Here is a 13,265-nt window from a genome sequence, read left to right as displayed (position 1 = left end):
GCTTGTTTTGAGGAGACGATTCTTAGTCTCATGGTGAGATACAGACGATGCTCTTTTGTATGGGGCATGTTTTCACCTAGAAAACCCCAGTTTGTAGAAATGTCTATCCTGACAATTTAAACCTGGTTTTACAAGTGCATCCTTAGATCTGCCTTCAGAAGAAATGGGATCTTTCTGATGGAACAGAGAGCATGGGCGCACCTGAAAGCAGCACAAGCACCTTGTGGAAGGATGGAAGACGAGAGGTGGCGTCCGTGTCTGTTCTGTTGCTGCTGATGTGGAATGACTGGGAGAAAAAGGAGTTTGGGGGCTTAAAGTTCTCCCTTCCTGCCTTCCAGCTGGGAACATCCCCAACACCTTCCCCTTCTCGTGAGGCCAAAGCTGTCGAAAATGGAGCAGCTGGTTTCTGATGTGAGATGCTGAACGCTGTGCTTGAAATAGTTATTAGCAGGAAGCCTGGCGATGGTGAGGGGTACAAGAAATACGCTCTTGACTAATCTTTTCTTCAGAGGCGCAGAGGTGAAGGTGACCAAGCACGTCTGCTGGGATCAGTAACAGCGGCTCAGGTGCCGAGAATAGAGAACGCTTGAGAGATCCGAGCACTGCTGGCAGATTCCTGCTGGAAAGGGAACATTCCAGCCAAAACCCCTTGTTTGGATCTGATTTAGCTGTTTCATGGGAGAGGTCAGTGCCTGCACTCCTGCGGCCTTTGCTTTGTGCAAGAGGGACGGTCTAGAAGGTCTGTCCCAAAGAAAAGTGGCACTAGAGCATAATCTCTGGTCCTCGTGGGTGCCTAAATGGGCTATTTTAGAAGACTTTTTTGCCTGCGTGAGTGCATTTCACTGGCACTGTTTGGCCAGAGGAAACCTGAGGTACTAGGTGCGGTTTAGGGAGGAAGAGGAAGGGGCAGAGAGGTGGTAGGGGTAGGAAACAACAGTAGGGAGGTTTTTCTACAGTGAAAAACCAGAAGTGCTGTAGAGCAGCATTTATGCACAGGGAACAGGCTCCTGCAGTGCTCTAAGGCAGGGTGGTAGCAGGTAAAATAACCAAGGGCTGATCCTATAGCGTATTGTATGGGTCTGCTAAAAAGATGAACTTCTCAGCCTGGGGGAGCTCAGTGGCAACAGGGCTCAGGGAGTGGTGGCTGCAGCTGTGGGAAGGTTGCTTGGATAAAGGCAAGCCAGGCCGGTCCGGCAGCCGATCTGGCTGCAAAGGGATAAGAAGCTATTCAATTACTGCAATTTTACTCCCTTTTCTCTTTGTTTTGAAATATATTACTAAATACTACTGTGAACCAAGGTACAGAGCTGATATTTTTGAAGCTGGTGTTTTTCATTGACAAACAGTACGTCTGAATTGCAGGTTTGGACATAACCAGCAGTTGAGTCACAGCAACTGTGTGGCCTCCACCTCCCCCAGCAAACACACCAGCTGTTCTCGCTCAGTTAAACCACTTCTGCAGATCAAGTCTGCCGAGGTCTACGTTTTGCCACAGCTCCAGGAGCTTGCTGGCTGCGGCATGCTTGGCAAACTCATCTCCTGCCCCTGCCCTTTGCAGGCTCATTTTTATATTGTTATATTAGTTGTGATAAGTACATGGTACTCGGCAATGATGGCTACTGCTAGTTCCTGCTGGGAAGATGTAGAAATTGGTCTGAGCTGCTACCTGAGACAAATAACTCGATGTAACTTTTATAGCCAAGTGCTAGTGTAGTGCTAGGGAGCTCCCACAAACCTTCTCCTGCCCAGCTCCCATTTCAGCCGTGAGCAGCACTGCAGGGGACAGGAGCAGAATTCCAAATCCTAAATCTGACATGGATTTTATTTTTGTATGAGGATATGAATGGTACCACATGCTCTTATGTTACAGTGATGCTGAATCTGAATGTTAAACAGCTTAACTTAAAGGCAGAGAAATCACCAACTGCTGTGTCATCGTTGTCCTCCTCTCCTCGGCCACGGCTACACCGTCCTGTAGCTCCGGCTGGTTACCATGGTGACCCTGCTGTCCTACAGGATGCTCTTCCCCTGTGATGAAGTGTTCCTCTTCTGTAATTAGTGTACTTGTGAGATTCTATTTCGTCTCAAGAAACTGAAGTGCTTTATAGAGCGAAGTGGTCATCTTCTTGTGCCCAGCCCAGCTGATGAATCCACATGGACAACGTGAAACTACTTCAGTTTGTATTAACATAATTGGGTTCAGATTGACTCTTATTCTAGGTATGGAGCATCTTCCTTAATTGGAAATTCAGGTCATATACTCAATATAAAGAATCTTACAGCAAATGAGGATTTCTCGTACTAACAACATGAATGACTTTCATGAGGATTATAATTGAGTACATTATGATTTAAATCTTCTGTGAATTTCTTAGCATTTGCCAAGGTAGCATTAGTGCAAAATAGGATTACTTCTTCTCCTTTCACAGATCAACAATTAAAGCATAAACCAGACAACTCAAACACCATTATTAACAATGATAAGCCAGTTTATTTCTCTGTTTATAAATACGCCTTTACAGGAGCAGAAACCAGAAACTGTGGAGATATTTAGTGGGCACAGCTGAGCTGCCATTAGCTCCACACACTGCAGCTCCACTGCAAGAATTGTCCCATTCCACTGAGAATCTACAATCGTTATTTAAATATGAATATTTGAAAGGCAGAACAATGAATGACTAAGAATTACAATAAAAAATACTTCATTGTGAGAATGTTTTCCTTCTACAAAAGAAAAATAAGTGCATGTAGAACTGACTGTAGAGAGAAATGCAAACCTTGCCCTGTGTGCCAGAGGTACCTGAGGTGACGCAGCGATTCCACCATCCTCCTCTGGTGCAGATCAGCCTCTCACAACTACTTTTCAAGGAACATCCACATAAAATATTTACACTGCACACATGAGAAAAAGGGGAACAGTGAGATGCTGGAAAACACACTGGCCCAGTTCCACATTTCGTAGATACTTAGATGCAAGTTTCTCCCACCAGGCCTTGACAAGGATATTGCGCATTCCTGAAAAATCCCTTCCTGCAGGACAACGGGTCTGCAAACTGGAAAACCCTCCTACAGCACCAGACTGGCCTTCGGAAGCGCGCCGAGCTTTACTTGGACAAGGAGCAGTTGTGCGAGCCGAGTGCTTTCTGGACGGCAGCGGCGAGATGCGGGGCGGTCGGGCTCTGTGCGGTGCAGCTCACCGGGAGTCCCGCGGCTTCCAAAGCCTCCGCAGTCGTTGGCCCGATGGCAGCAAACTGCGGTGACAACATTTAGTTGTAACAGGTGTGGGATCAGCTCTGAACTCCTTCCTTCGTACCCTCCCTTCCTCACTAACGTTGTCAATGCGTCAGCTTGCACAGCTGAGCTTACAAAACTGTACTAACCCTTTCAGGTTGACAACTTTAATACTAACCACCCATCAACTGAGCTACTTAGACATTACTTAGGAAACATTATTGTTTATCTCACCATTACAAAGATATAAAGCTCTTAGTCCCACAAAACAGGAAAAGTGAGAGGAATTTTAATGTGCCTCAGCCTGTATTCAAGCAGGAACTGCTCATACCTTCGCATCACTAAGAGAAAATAAAGCACATTCCCAGTGGAGACTGGGTAAGTTAATTACAAAAGAAACCCAAACGTGAAAACAATTACCTTTTTTTAAATAAAGACTCTCAGCTATAGAATAACATTTGTATTTGCTATAGCTTGTTTTTTTTCAGAGAAATAAACACAAACAAAAGAGAAAATGAAGGTTTGTAATGAGTGTTAGCAGCCTTCCCATCTCTCCTTCACCATCCCAAACCTACTCCCTATTGTACTTTGCCACTTTTAAAGAGAAGATACCTTGATATGGTGGATAAAATCCCCTGAAAGCTTCCGAATGTGCTGGAGACAAAATCTGATGCCAGATGGGCTGAAGAAGACGATACTTGCAGGAACTCCCTGAGTAAAAGCAACCCCAGATTAGTCATGTTTGCAGCGGCGTCGCTGTCACGGAAATCCCTTCAACTGCCTCTCTATGGGCCTCACGTGTTTTTATTGATGAGAAGCAGCAGTTCAGCCACAGAAAGCGTTTCCTGGGGTGCAGACCCCCTTTCCACCACAGAATGCTGCAATTCAGCTGGGACTTGAACCAAATACTTTGTCACACAAGTGCTTGGTGATAAATGTACTGAAAGTGTTCTTAGGCTGTACTAATTAGCAAGAAAATTTGGCAAATTATCTCCTTAAATCCATTGCCATCTCTGTCCATTCTGCACAGGTTGTTTCCCTGCTCGTGGTTTACCCCAGGCTTGCTCACCCTGAGATGCTGTGGCAAAGACGAGGTGATGCCTCGGAGCTGCGACCCCCTGGAAGGGCTTTTTGTGTCTCAGAACAAGCCCGCCTTAAAAAAGCAGCAGAAACCTTCCGTAGCCAAAAGATCCCGGCAAAGTTCTGTCTGGAGCGGCAGAGCCAAAGCACACGCCTCCTTTAGCACCATTTTCTGTCTGACCAAAAAGATACGCTGGTTCCACTCAAACCACATGTTATTTTATAGCCCGTGACTTGGAAGCTAGGCCTGGCTCAGGCAGGCTGGAATGGCAGTTTAACACAGTGCTGTTCAGCCTCACCAGGCTCTAACACTTGTCACCTATGTCAGCTCTCCATGTGCTAAATATATAACCACAGTATCATCAGTTAAGAACTAAAAGGACGTAAGAACACATTTTAACAGCTTCACACTGAAACGAACATCTAATTGCAGAGAGCGGGGAGCTCCTAAGAGAGTTCAGAAAGTTACAAAGTCCATATGTACTAATTACTCACTTTTATATTGGGTATAAATTAAATATCACGGGGTTCAGAATTGCAATACCCACCCAGAGAACACCAGGATACAATTTATCCGTTAGACTGACCATCCCAGGACCTTTTAGGACCTCTTGAAAAAGGACTTTAAAATCAATATGTAATTTAACAAGATGTTAACGCACAGAATTTAAAGAGGCCGAGTTTCTGTAAGAAGCAAAGTCTGCATTTTGAATCAAATTAATCCTGGATATCATATAAGCTCCCACAAATGGAAAATTCAGAAAAAGCCATTATTAGTGCGTTCTCATCTTTCACTACGTACTGATCCTTGCTTGATGACATTTACGAGATGGTTTTAAAAGGAGAAAAGAATCTAGCAAACACGGGGTGTTTCTAAAACACGGACCCAATCTGAAATCACTGTATCTCTGCAAGTGGGCCCATCTTTTTGAAACGTGGTGTATCTAAACATGCTCATCAACAGCACATCACTTCAAATGAGAGCTTCAATATTCACAGACTGGATAATGGAAGACAGAACATGTAGGGCAGGTTCCCAGTGGATTCTGATTGGTAATACAGAGCAAAGATGTCCGGTGATATTTCAATTACACTAATAAAAACTACTAATAATCTTCACTAGCTGTAATTTCTGACACGGTATTACTTAAAAAGCAATCTTGTCCAGCTCAAGGGAATGAACTGAAGATAGAATTAATACCTGCAGTTATTTCACAGTAATTCTGAAACATACAGGAATTTTTCAAGTAATTGCCGTAAGTTGCTGAGGGACTCACTCCCTGCCTGAAACTTTTGCTAAAGGACTCTCTTGATAATCAACAGTAAACCCAACCAGATATTCATGGGTCACAAGTAGCATTTACAGACAGGTGAAAAAAAGGAGCATATTGCTGAGTATTATCATGGACCTCAGAAATCTCAAACTACATCAGCGTCCAATACCTGTTGTGAGAAATATCTGCTCAAAGATCCCTGCAGGTCCTTGTGTTGGGCTGTTTGATAAACAGTAACGCTTTCCAGAGGCACACCTGGAATCGGGATATACATGAATTAAACAGGGTTGCTTTCATTTCTAGCATTTCAATAAAACACACTCAACATACTAATGGCGCTTAGGTGTACTGATTGAGGCTACAAGTGAGAAGAAAATCTGTGAAGGATTTGTAGGTATTTCTGGAGCTGCAAGATGTGCTAAAGCATCTGCGAGCACATGGGAAAACTGGTAAATCTTGCACAGTTTTTACCGCCATCCTCTCAACTTCCAGCCAAGAAAACAGCAAATTCCATTTTTACTTATTCGAATTGGGTTCCCAAGCTTTGGATACAGCTTTTCTCATAACTGACTCATTAAAATGAGGCTCCAAGGGAAGCTCAACCTTTTTCTCTCAGTACTGTGGGAAGGACTTCTCTCTTCAGGGCTCCGCAAGGAAAAAGAAGAGCTGATGAATTAGGTTTCTCTCCTGTAAGCACACAAACAAGAACTTTAATTAACTTATGTCTTTAATAAAGAGTAAACATGATACATTTAATACATCTTAAAGGTTGAACGCTGCAGTAAATGCCCCATGCTTCAGCACAGACACAGCCCTAAGATAACTGCAAACATCTGCAGTGCAACCGCGCCCGCAATTCAGAGGACAGAGGCTACTTAGCATGTAAATTAAAAAATATTCCATAACATGAATACATTGGCTAAAAAGATCTCACAAAAGATAAACTGCCTTTCCCTTCCCCTTGGCATTCTGCAGAGCAACGCGAGCACTGTGCAAGTCGTCTCCTCCTCCTCGGGAACACAACCTTCCTCCATCTGAGACCCAAACCGGAGTGGCGCTCACCACGCCAGCTCTCTCGCTATGGAAGATGCTCCAGCACACTCACAACAGGATGAAACCCCAGGCTGGAAGGTTTCAATCTGTCCGAAGCTCTATTTTCTTACGTCCCCAAGGAAAACTGATTCTACCCCCATGGCCAGAGTGGGAGTGGAGATCCTCCCTCGCTCCTCTTTGGAAAATGGAAGCAATCTCCAACTTTCATTATTGTTACATTGGAAGGACCTTTGATACCTGGCTGTTTGTAACAGGACATGATACACCCGGGATGCAGCTTCCACAGGTTTTTCATGTTTCTAATACATTATCAGAGGCGTAAAACAAATTCTGCTTAAAAGAATACCACCAGGTATTAATTCCCGTCGCCACCTCTTGGGTTTCGCCTCCTCCATTCCCTGTGCTCACATGCCGGAGACAGGAAACACTGACAACAAGAGCGTTTTAATTGAAGAAGTTGATTTTTGGATAAGAATTTAAAAGCAGAGGGGTTTTTGCACAGTTTGCCTTTTCTATAACACAGAGAAAAATTCAAGATGAAATTCTACACAGCTTTGCATTCACCTGCCAAAATAAACAGGAGTTCTCCCAAACACTATTTAATTCCTAATTCAAACGTACGTTTAAGAGGCGACTACTAGCAAAAGAAATGCTTTTGTGAGTGCTGCAAGTAGATTCCTAGTTTGTAACAGTAAGTGTCAGAGATGCCTCAGGGAAAGAAAATAACAAAGAACAGCAATAGTAAAAATCAAATGGAAAGACCCCGGTAGGAGTCACCACGGATCTATTTGACTGTCCTCATGGCACACTGAAGTTTTATTAGAAGCCACAGATATATTCGTAATGAACTACAGGGAGGAAGAATGAACTTGGGACAGAATGTAAAAGATTTTAAAATAATAAGGTAACCTAAATATTTCAGCATCAATCCTGCTGTCAGTGAATGGAGATGTCAGTGTGATGTCTGTACAGAACACTAATCCCTTCTGACCTGGGTTTACAGAGCACAGAAGAAATCCTCAGGAGGTCTGAAGAATACAGGCAGCATTGGGCCCCACGGTCTCCCTGCTCCTGTAACCAACACTGGAATAAAACTAACAAATATTTGCCTTGAAAAGAGACTAAAGCTGCTGAGCTAGTTAAGGACTAAATCCCTCTATTTTCCCAATCACTTGTGCTGAAAGCACAGAAGGTGAATAATGAAAGAATGAATCACAAAACCACAGAATCCCAGAATGTGAGGGGCTGGGAGGGCCCTGGAAAGCTCATGCAGTGCAATCCCCTCATGGAGCAGGAACACCCAGATGAGGTTACACAGGAAGGTGTCCAGGCGGGTTGGAATGTCTGCACAGAAGGAGACTCCACAACCCCCCTGGGCAGCCTGGGCCAGGCTCTGCCACCCTCACCAGGAACAAGTTTCTTCTCAAATTTAAGTGGAACCTCTTGTGTTCCAGTTTGCACCCATTGCCCCTTGTCCTGTCACTGGTTGTCACCAAAGGGCCAGGATGTTCCTCAACTGGGCGGAGAAAACAACCAAGAAGAGGGGTTTTTCCGCCCCCAGTATCACACACGCTGTTTTCTTTACACCTGATCCTAGTTTCTCTCCCATTCACACAACAGGACAGAGCGGTATTTTTCTTGTCTTCCTTTTCAAAAACCCTCCATCTGCCAACTGGCAAACATTAATTCACCACTGAAACTAGAGCTCCTAGCACTAAAAATCAGCTAAAAACCTTTGCTTTAAAGTATCTGTCAAAGAGCAGACGTGGGTTATTCGTCACTTATGGCATTCTTGCGCTGAAAATTTCATTTTTAATTTGCAGGATTTATTATTTAATCTTGTGTAGACAGCTATCATTTTATCATTAAATATTACATATTTGCCAATGAGTTGCAGAGCACTCTGCCCATTAGAAACAATACCTGCCAGCTCCAATCAATTTTTCTTTTACCTATAAATCTCCGCTACTCCGCAGACTTTGCTAATCAACACTCTTTCCTATCTTGTTATGCCCACCAGCCCAAACCAGCGTGTCGGGGTCTTGACATCACGGCCGCTACTGAAGCACCAGCACCTTACTCAGCAAGTTCAGCGGCGCTTTGACCAGCAGATACAATAATTCAATAATTCATCCAACATCTAGAATAACTGCATAATTGTCATTTGTTTCTCTGCCCAGCGTTAACCAAAGGCAAAGCGTTTACCTTGACTGGCTGAATAACGTGGCTTTTCACTATACGGCTCCCTGCGTTCCCAGATGAGCGGGGACGTACCCAGGTCTATAAAGGATCTCCCAGCAAACAGGTTGCTGCTGAGATATTGAACCTTAGGGGTGATTTTCTCCTGGAGCAAAGATTATTCCGGTGAGTTCCAGGGAGCGTGGGGACTAACGCTGCTGCCTGGGTTTGATGTGTTTCTCAGCCAGACGCTCTGCAGGCAGCAGGAACCGCAGTCCTGGATCCGCTGTGGCACCGGCACGTCCGTCAGAAGCTCCCAGGTCACGCTCAGCCTCTTTCTTCACAGCTCGTACTGACCCAGCCACGCAAAACTCATCAGCCCCTAAGCCTAAAAATGTTTCTTACTATTGGAAATTTTAACTAATTACAGTAAAAAAATAAGGAAGCAGACAAACCAGACTTCTAAAATTACCCAACAATCTGATAATGCGTTTAAGAGCAGCAAACAGATCAGAATTACAGCTTTAACCATAACAAAATGGCTGAACAAAACATAAATATCATTTTAACTAACCCTCTTGTTGTTTATTGATAAGGATCGTGGCTGAAAACATTGTGGTGAAACTAGTTCACCCAGCCACAGGAGAGGACACATTCTGTATAGGGGGAACTGTGATTTACGTATCAAGAACAAGCTAAGGAGCCACAGCCCAGGCCGGCTGGCGATACCGATACCAGAGGACGGGCTGGAGGGCACACAGCCCCATCTTCTGATATGCCCAGCCGGGCACACGAAGGGGAAAAGCTGAGACCCCTTAAGGTGGCCCAGGACTTGTTGATTTTTCACAATCACCCCTTCCCCACAGACGTTCCCCTGCGCACAGAGCTATAGAAAAGCTCACCAAAAGCAGCGCTGGTGGGGAACACACCACCCTGAGGACTCTTTGCCCACCAGCCTCACCATGGGACAACTGGACCAGACACCGGAGGACGCTGCGCTCCTGAACTGCAAACGCCAGCATCCTCGCCGGGGACACCCGAGGCCACACGCCATCGTACAAGTCCTGTCATCCACGCTGCGGAGTAAGTGTAAGAGTGGCTGGATCCCTCACCCTTTCTTTCCTCCTTTCTCTCTGCTCTTCTCTCTTTTTTCTTCTATACCCCTATTTCTTTATATCTTTCCCTCTCTCTTATACTTTAGTTTTCCTCCCTCCTCTACCACTATCTTTCTCTCTTTTCCTTTTGAACATATAAGAGTAACATAATCTTAAGGTCTGTTGCTGGATTAAGTTTTGTATTATAGCTATTAATGGTTGCCAATACATCACTCGTAGCAGGACTTTTGCTGTTAATGTATTGATAAGTTCTGTGACATCATAAGATACTTTTGCCAAGCCACTATTCACTGTAACTAATATTCCAACACGTACTTTTAGTAAAACTCATCATTGCCTTGGAGCCCGGGAGTGACTGTCATTCATTTCACATAACCGCGCAGAATTAACCCAGAGTTAACTCACACCTGATCTCATCTGTTGAGCCAGGGCGCGTGTCGCATTCGGAGTTAACTCATCCCCCATCCCATCTGTTGGGACGGGACACCGCTCCGCAACTTCTTCAGAACCACCCTCTTCTGGTGCCGAAAATGAGATTCCTCGGCAAGCAGGTGGTCGTTTTGGGGACAGGAGCTCCCGTAAGCCACCGTGAACTACGGAACAGCGACAAATCCCCAGCGCCAACTGGCCTGAGGCGAGGAAAGTCAGACAAGCAGCTCCGAATCATTGCAATCTTACCATTCGGCAGCAATTTCCAGCCCCTACAGCTCTGATCTTTGAGTAAAACACACTTCGCCTACTGGGTCACATGGTATTTTAATCAATTACAGAGTCTAAGATTTCATGTAGATTAGTATTTTATATATGTATTTCAAAGTATTTTTATCATTTTTTAGAAATGTAAATCATATTCCCAAAGTTAAATTCACAGGTTCTGCATATGAGAGATATATGCAGTATGTACTTCTCTGCTTCAGCGTACACTTGATATTATTTATAGGAAATTCTGAAACAATGAAAAGTACATTAGCTTAATTTAAATAGGAGATTTTAGATACTCACTTGAGCAAATATATTCAGCTAATTTTTCAGCATTTCCAGACTGTTCTCCTTGCGGAACAAGGCCAATTTCTTCCACTATAACCAAAAGCAGGTAAGAAAAGCACTGGCATCATTGAGAACAATTCAGATTTACTGTCACAGGAACAAGGGTTCAAAAGGGAGACCCAGCTTGATCCACGCACACAAAAACTTCTTCAAACAGCAAAAAAATGAGAGCACTTGAAGTAGTAACATGCTACGGAAATGCGATTTTAGCTCTAGAAAGATACACATGAAACAAGTACAAACGCTGGGGAAAGCTAAGCTGGTTTGCAGCTATTTTTAAGCTCTAGTCCCTGCAGTGGTGAATCAAAAAGCACCGTCTGTGCTGAACGGGCTGCAATTCCAATTTTTATTCTTTTCTGACCCAATTCTTAAAGCAGTTGCCATCGCATTACAATAAAAGTCATGAAAACCCAGAAGCTAGATCCTTAGATGAAGCACGTATAGTTCTAATGTGTATATCATTACATGTTTTCAAATATTTCCATTTATAAATCTTACCTATATTTTCTTCTAAGTGCCCTTGAATAGCAGCTAATACTCCCAAAATTGTACTTACACGACAGATTTATCTAAGATTTCTTCTTTTAAACCCCAGCTTACCTAGAGAAGCTGTAGCTTTTCCAACCACATAGACTGGCTTGGAATTCCACCTTTGTTGAAGAGATTTTGACCAGGCTGGAAAACATTAAGCATGCGGCAACAAAATGTGAATGCTAAATGAGTATTTGGACTTCTGTTTAACCTAAAAATACAGCAAAATAATAACAACTAATACTCGGCTACAATTTTGGCAAATCCGGATGTACACAATGAATTTTTAATGTATTTTTTCATTGTGTAAACAGCAGTCTACAACATGTTTTTAAAGCCTAATTTGGGTAAACAGTTCTTAGCCGCTTCTGTTAAGTAGCTTTCTTAATGCACACTTGCCCTATGCCAGATCATTTACATTTTTGGCATTAAGAACTTTAAAAAAACATCAAAACTCATGGGGAAAAACAAGCTCATAGGACAAAGGCAGATTCAGATGTACAAACTGCTGGTTTCAAACTCAAGGCTTAGGCAAATAAATATAATCTATGACAACAAATAAAAGGGTAGAACAAACCTATTCCCAAGCATTCTGGTTCTCTGTAACACAACTCCATTTTATACATTATATAGAAATGGATTATATATATTAGACATACAGCAAAAATAATTTATCAGCTCAGAAATAAAACGCACCAGACACCAAAAGATAACCAGTAGGAAATGGTTTTCCTCCTGCAGGCGGTAAGTGGGTTCTAAACGACACCTCTTGGTTCCAGCAACCTCAGCCCTGTGCCTGAAACCCTATTGACTCAAAATAGAGACACTAAGTCTTTCATTCTCTTGTCTGAAAACAGTCGAGGACGTGGAGCTCCGTTCTACTATTCTTGGGGGAAACACGTTAGAAACTACAACAGAAACAAAGAAAACTAATGCGAGGAAACTATTCTAATGAAGGAAAAAGATAATTGTTACCTTTGAGGGGAACCCAAGTGGGAGCTAAAGGTTCATTTTATTGATTAAAATACATATTTTGGCAGCTCCCAAAACTCCTAAGCAAGATTAGGGATGAACTCTAGCTAAGAGATTACGTTTGACCCAAGATCCTAAAATATAGTTCTCTGCTGCTGAAAATGCTAAAATAAGCGAATAATCTTAGTGTATTTACTGCTTTCTCAGAGTGTGACCTTACTGAGTGCACAGGGAGTAGTGTGACTGTTCCCCAATATGCAGCAGATAAAGCAATAAACTCCAAGCCAGACGTTATAGCTTAGCTTAAGAATTCAGAAGAGTTTACACGGATTTTATAGATCCTCGGTACAGTAATTTCTATTTAGCACGCCGCAGGATTCTCACAACTAATCTGTTGGCTTTTATGTACCACCATTTCTTCACTGCTTTTTAGCTAATGCTTAATTCACTTGAGAAATTTAGTATTAAAGATGGAGAAATGTCTTGTTCTGTAAGATTTCATATGAATTAAACAGGCACAGAAGTAGCACTGGCCAGTTTGTGTAACACGTTCCTCTCTACAAGGCAGGAAAGGAATTAGTGAGCAAAACTAAGCACTGCAGCAAAATATTCCTTATGCATGAGTTAACCACAACTGAAAAAGCTCAGGCTAATTAGTAATTTGCACCAAAAGCTCTTTCCTTTCACTTTTAACAATAAAGTTAAGTGCGGAAAACCCAACCCTTAAAAGCTCAATTTAGCACGACACCTTTATGATGCCAAAAAACTGTGAGATAAAGCTATT

The 13,265-nt window shown here is 43.1% G+C and overlaps 1 protein-coding gene across 9 annotated transcripts in view; it reads right to left on the bottom strand.

Annotated features, from left to right (window-relative positions):
* Window positions 1-2,468: 2,468 nt before the first annotated feature.
* The window catches only part of UROS (uroporphyrinogen III synthase), a 19,159-nt gene continuing 8,362 nt past the window's right edge, over window positions 2,469-13,265 (bottom strand). For 6 of the 9 annotated variants that reach the window (XM_065066746.1, XM_065066743.1, XM_065066748.1 and 3 more), the window contains exons 8-13: window positions 11,579-11,653; window positions 10,934-11,008; window positions 6,189-6,272; window positions 5,755-5,840; window positions 3,844-3,942; window positions 2,469-3,251 (exon numbers count right to left, since the gene is read on the bottom strand). In XM_065066746.1, coding sequence (XP_064922818.1) covers window positions 3,105-3,251; window positions 3,844-3,942; window positions 5,755-5,840; window positions 6,189-6,272; window positions 10,934-11,008; window positions 11,579-11,653 — 566 coding nt within the window. In that variant the 3' untranslated portion in view covers window positions 2,469-3,104. The other 3 variants (XM_065066750.1, XM_065066749.1, XR_010473364.1) reach the window with 2 other exon arrangements.

Source organism: Columba livia, chromosome 6 (genome assembly GCF_036013475.1).
Source record: "Columba livia isolate bColLiv1 breed racing homer chromosome 6, bColLiv1.pat.W.v2, whole genome shotgun sequence".
NCBI classification, from domain to species: Eukaryota; Metazoa; Chordata; class Aves; order Columbiformes; family Columbidae; genus Columba; species Columba livia.
Note: the sequence above shows the minus strand (reverse complement) of the source record. Positions and strands in the feature narration are given on the sequence as shown.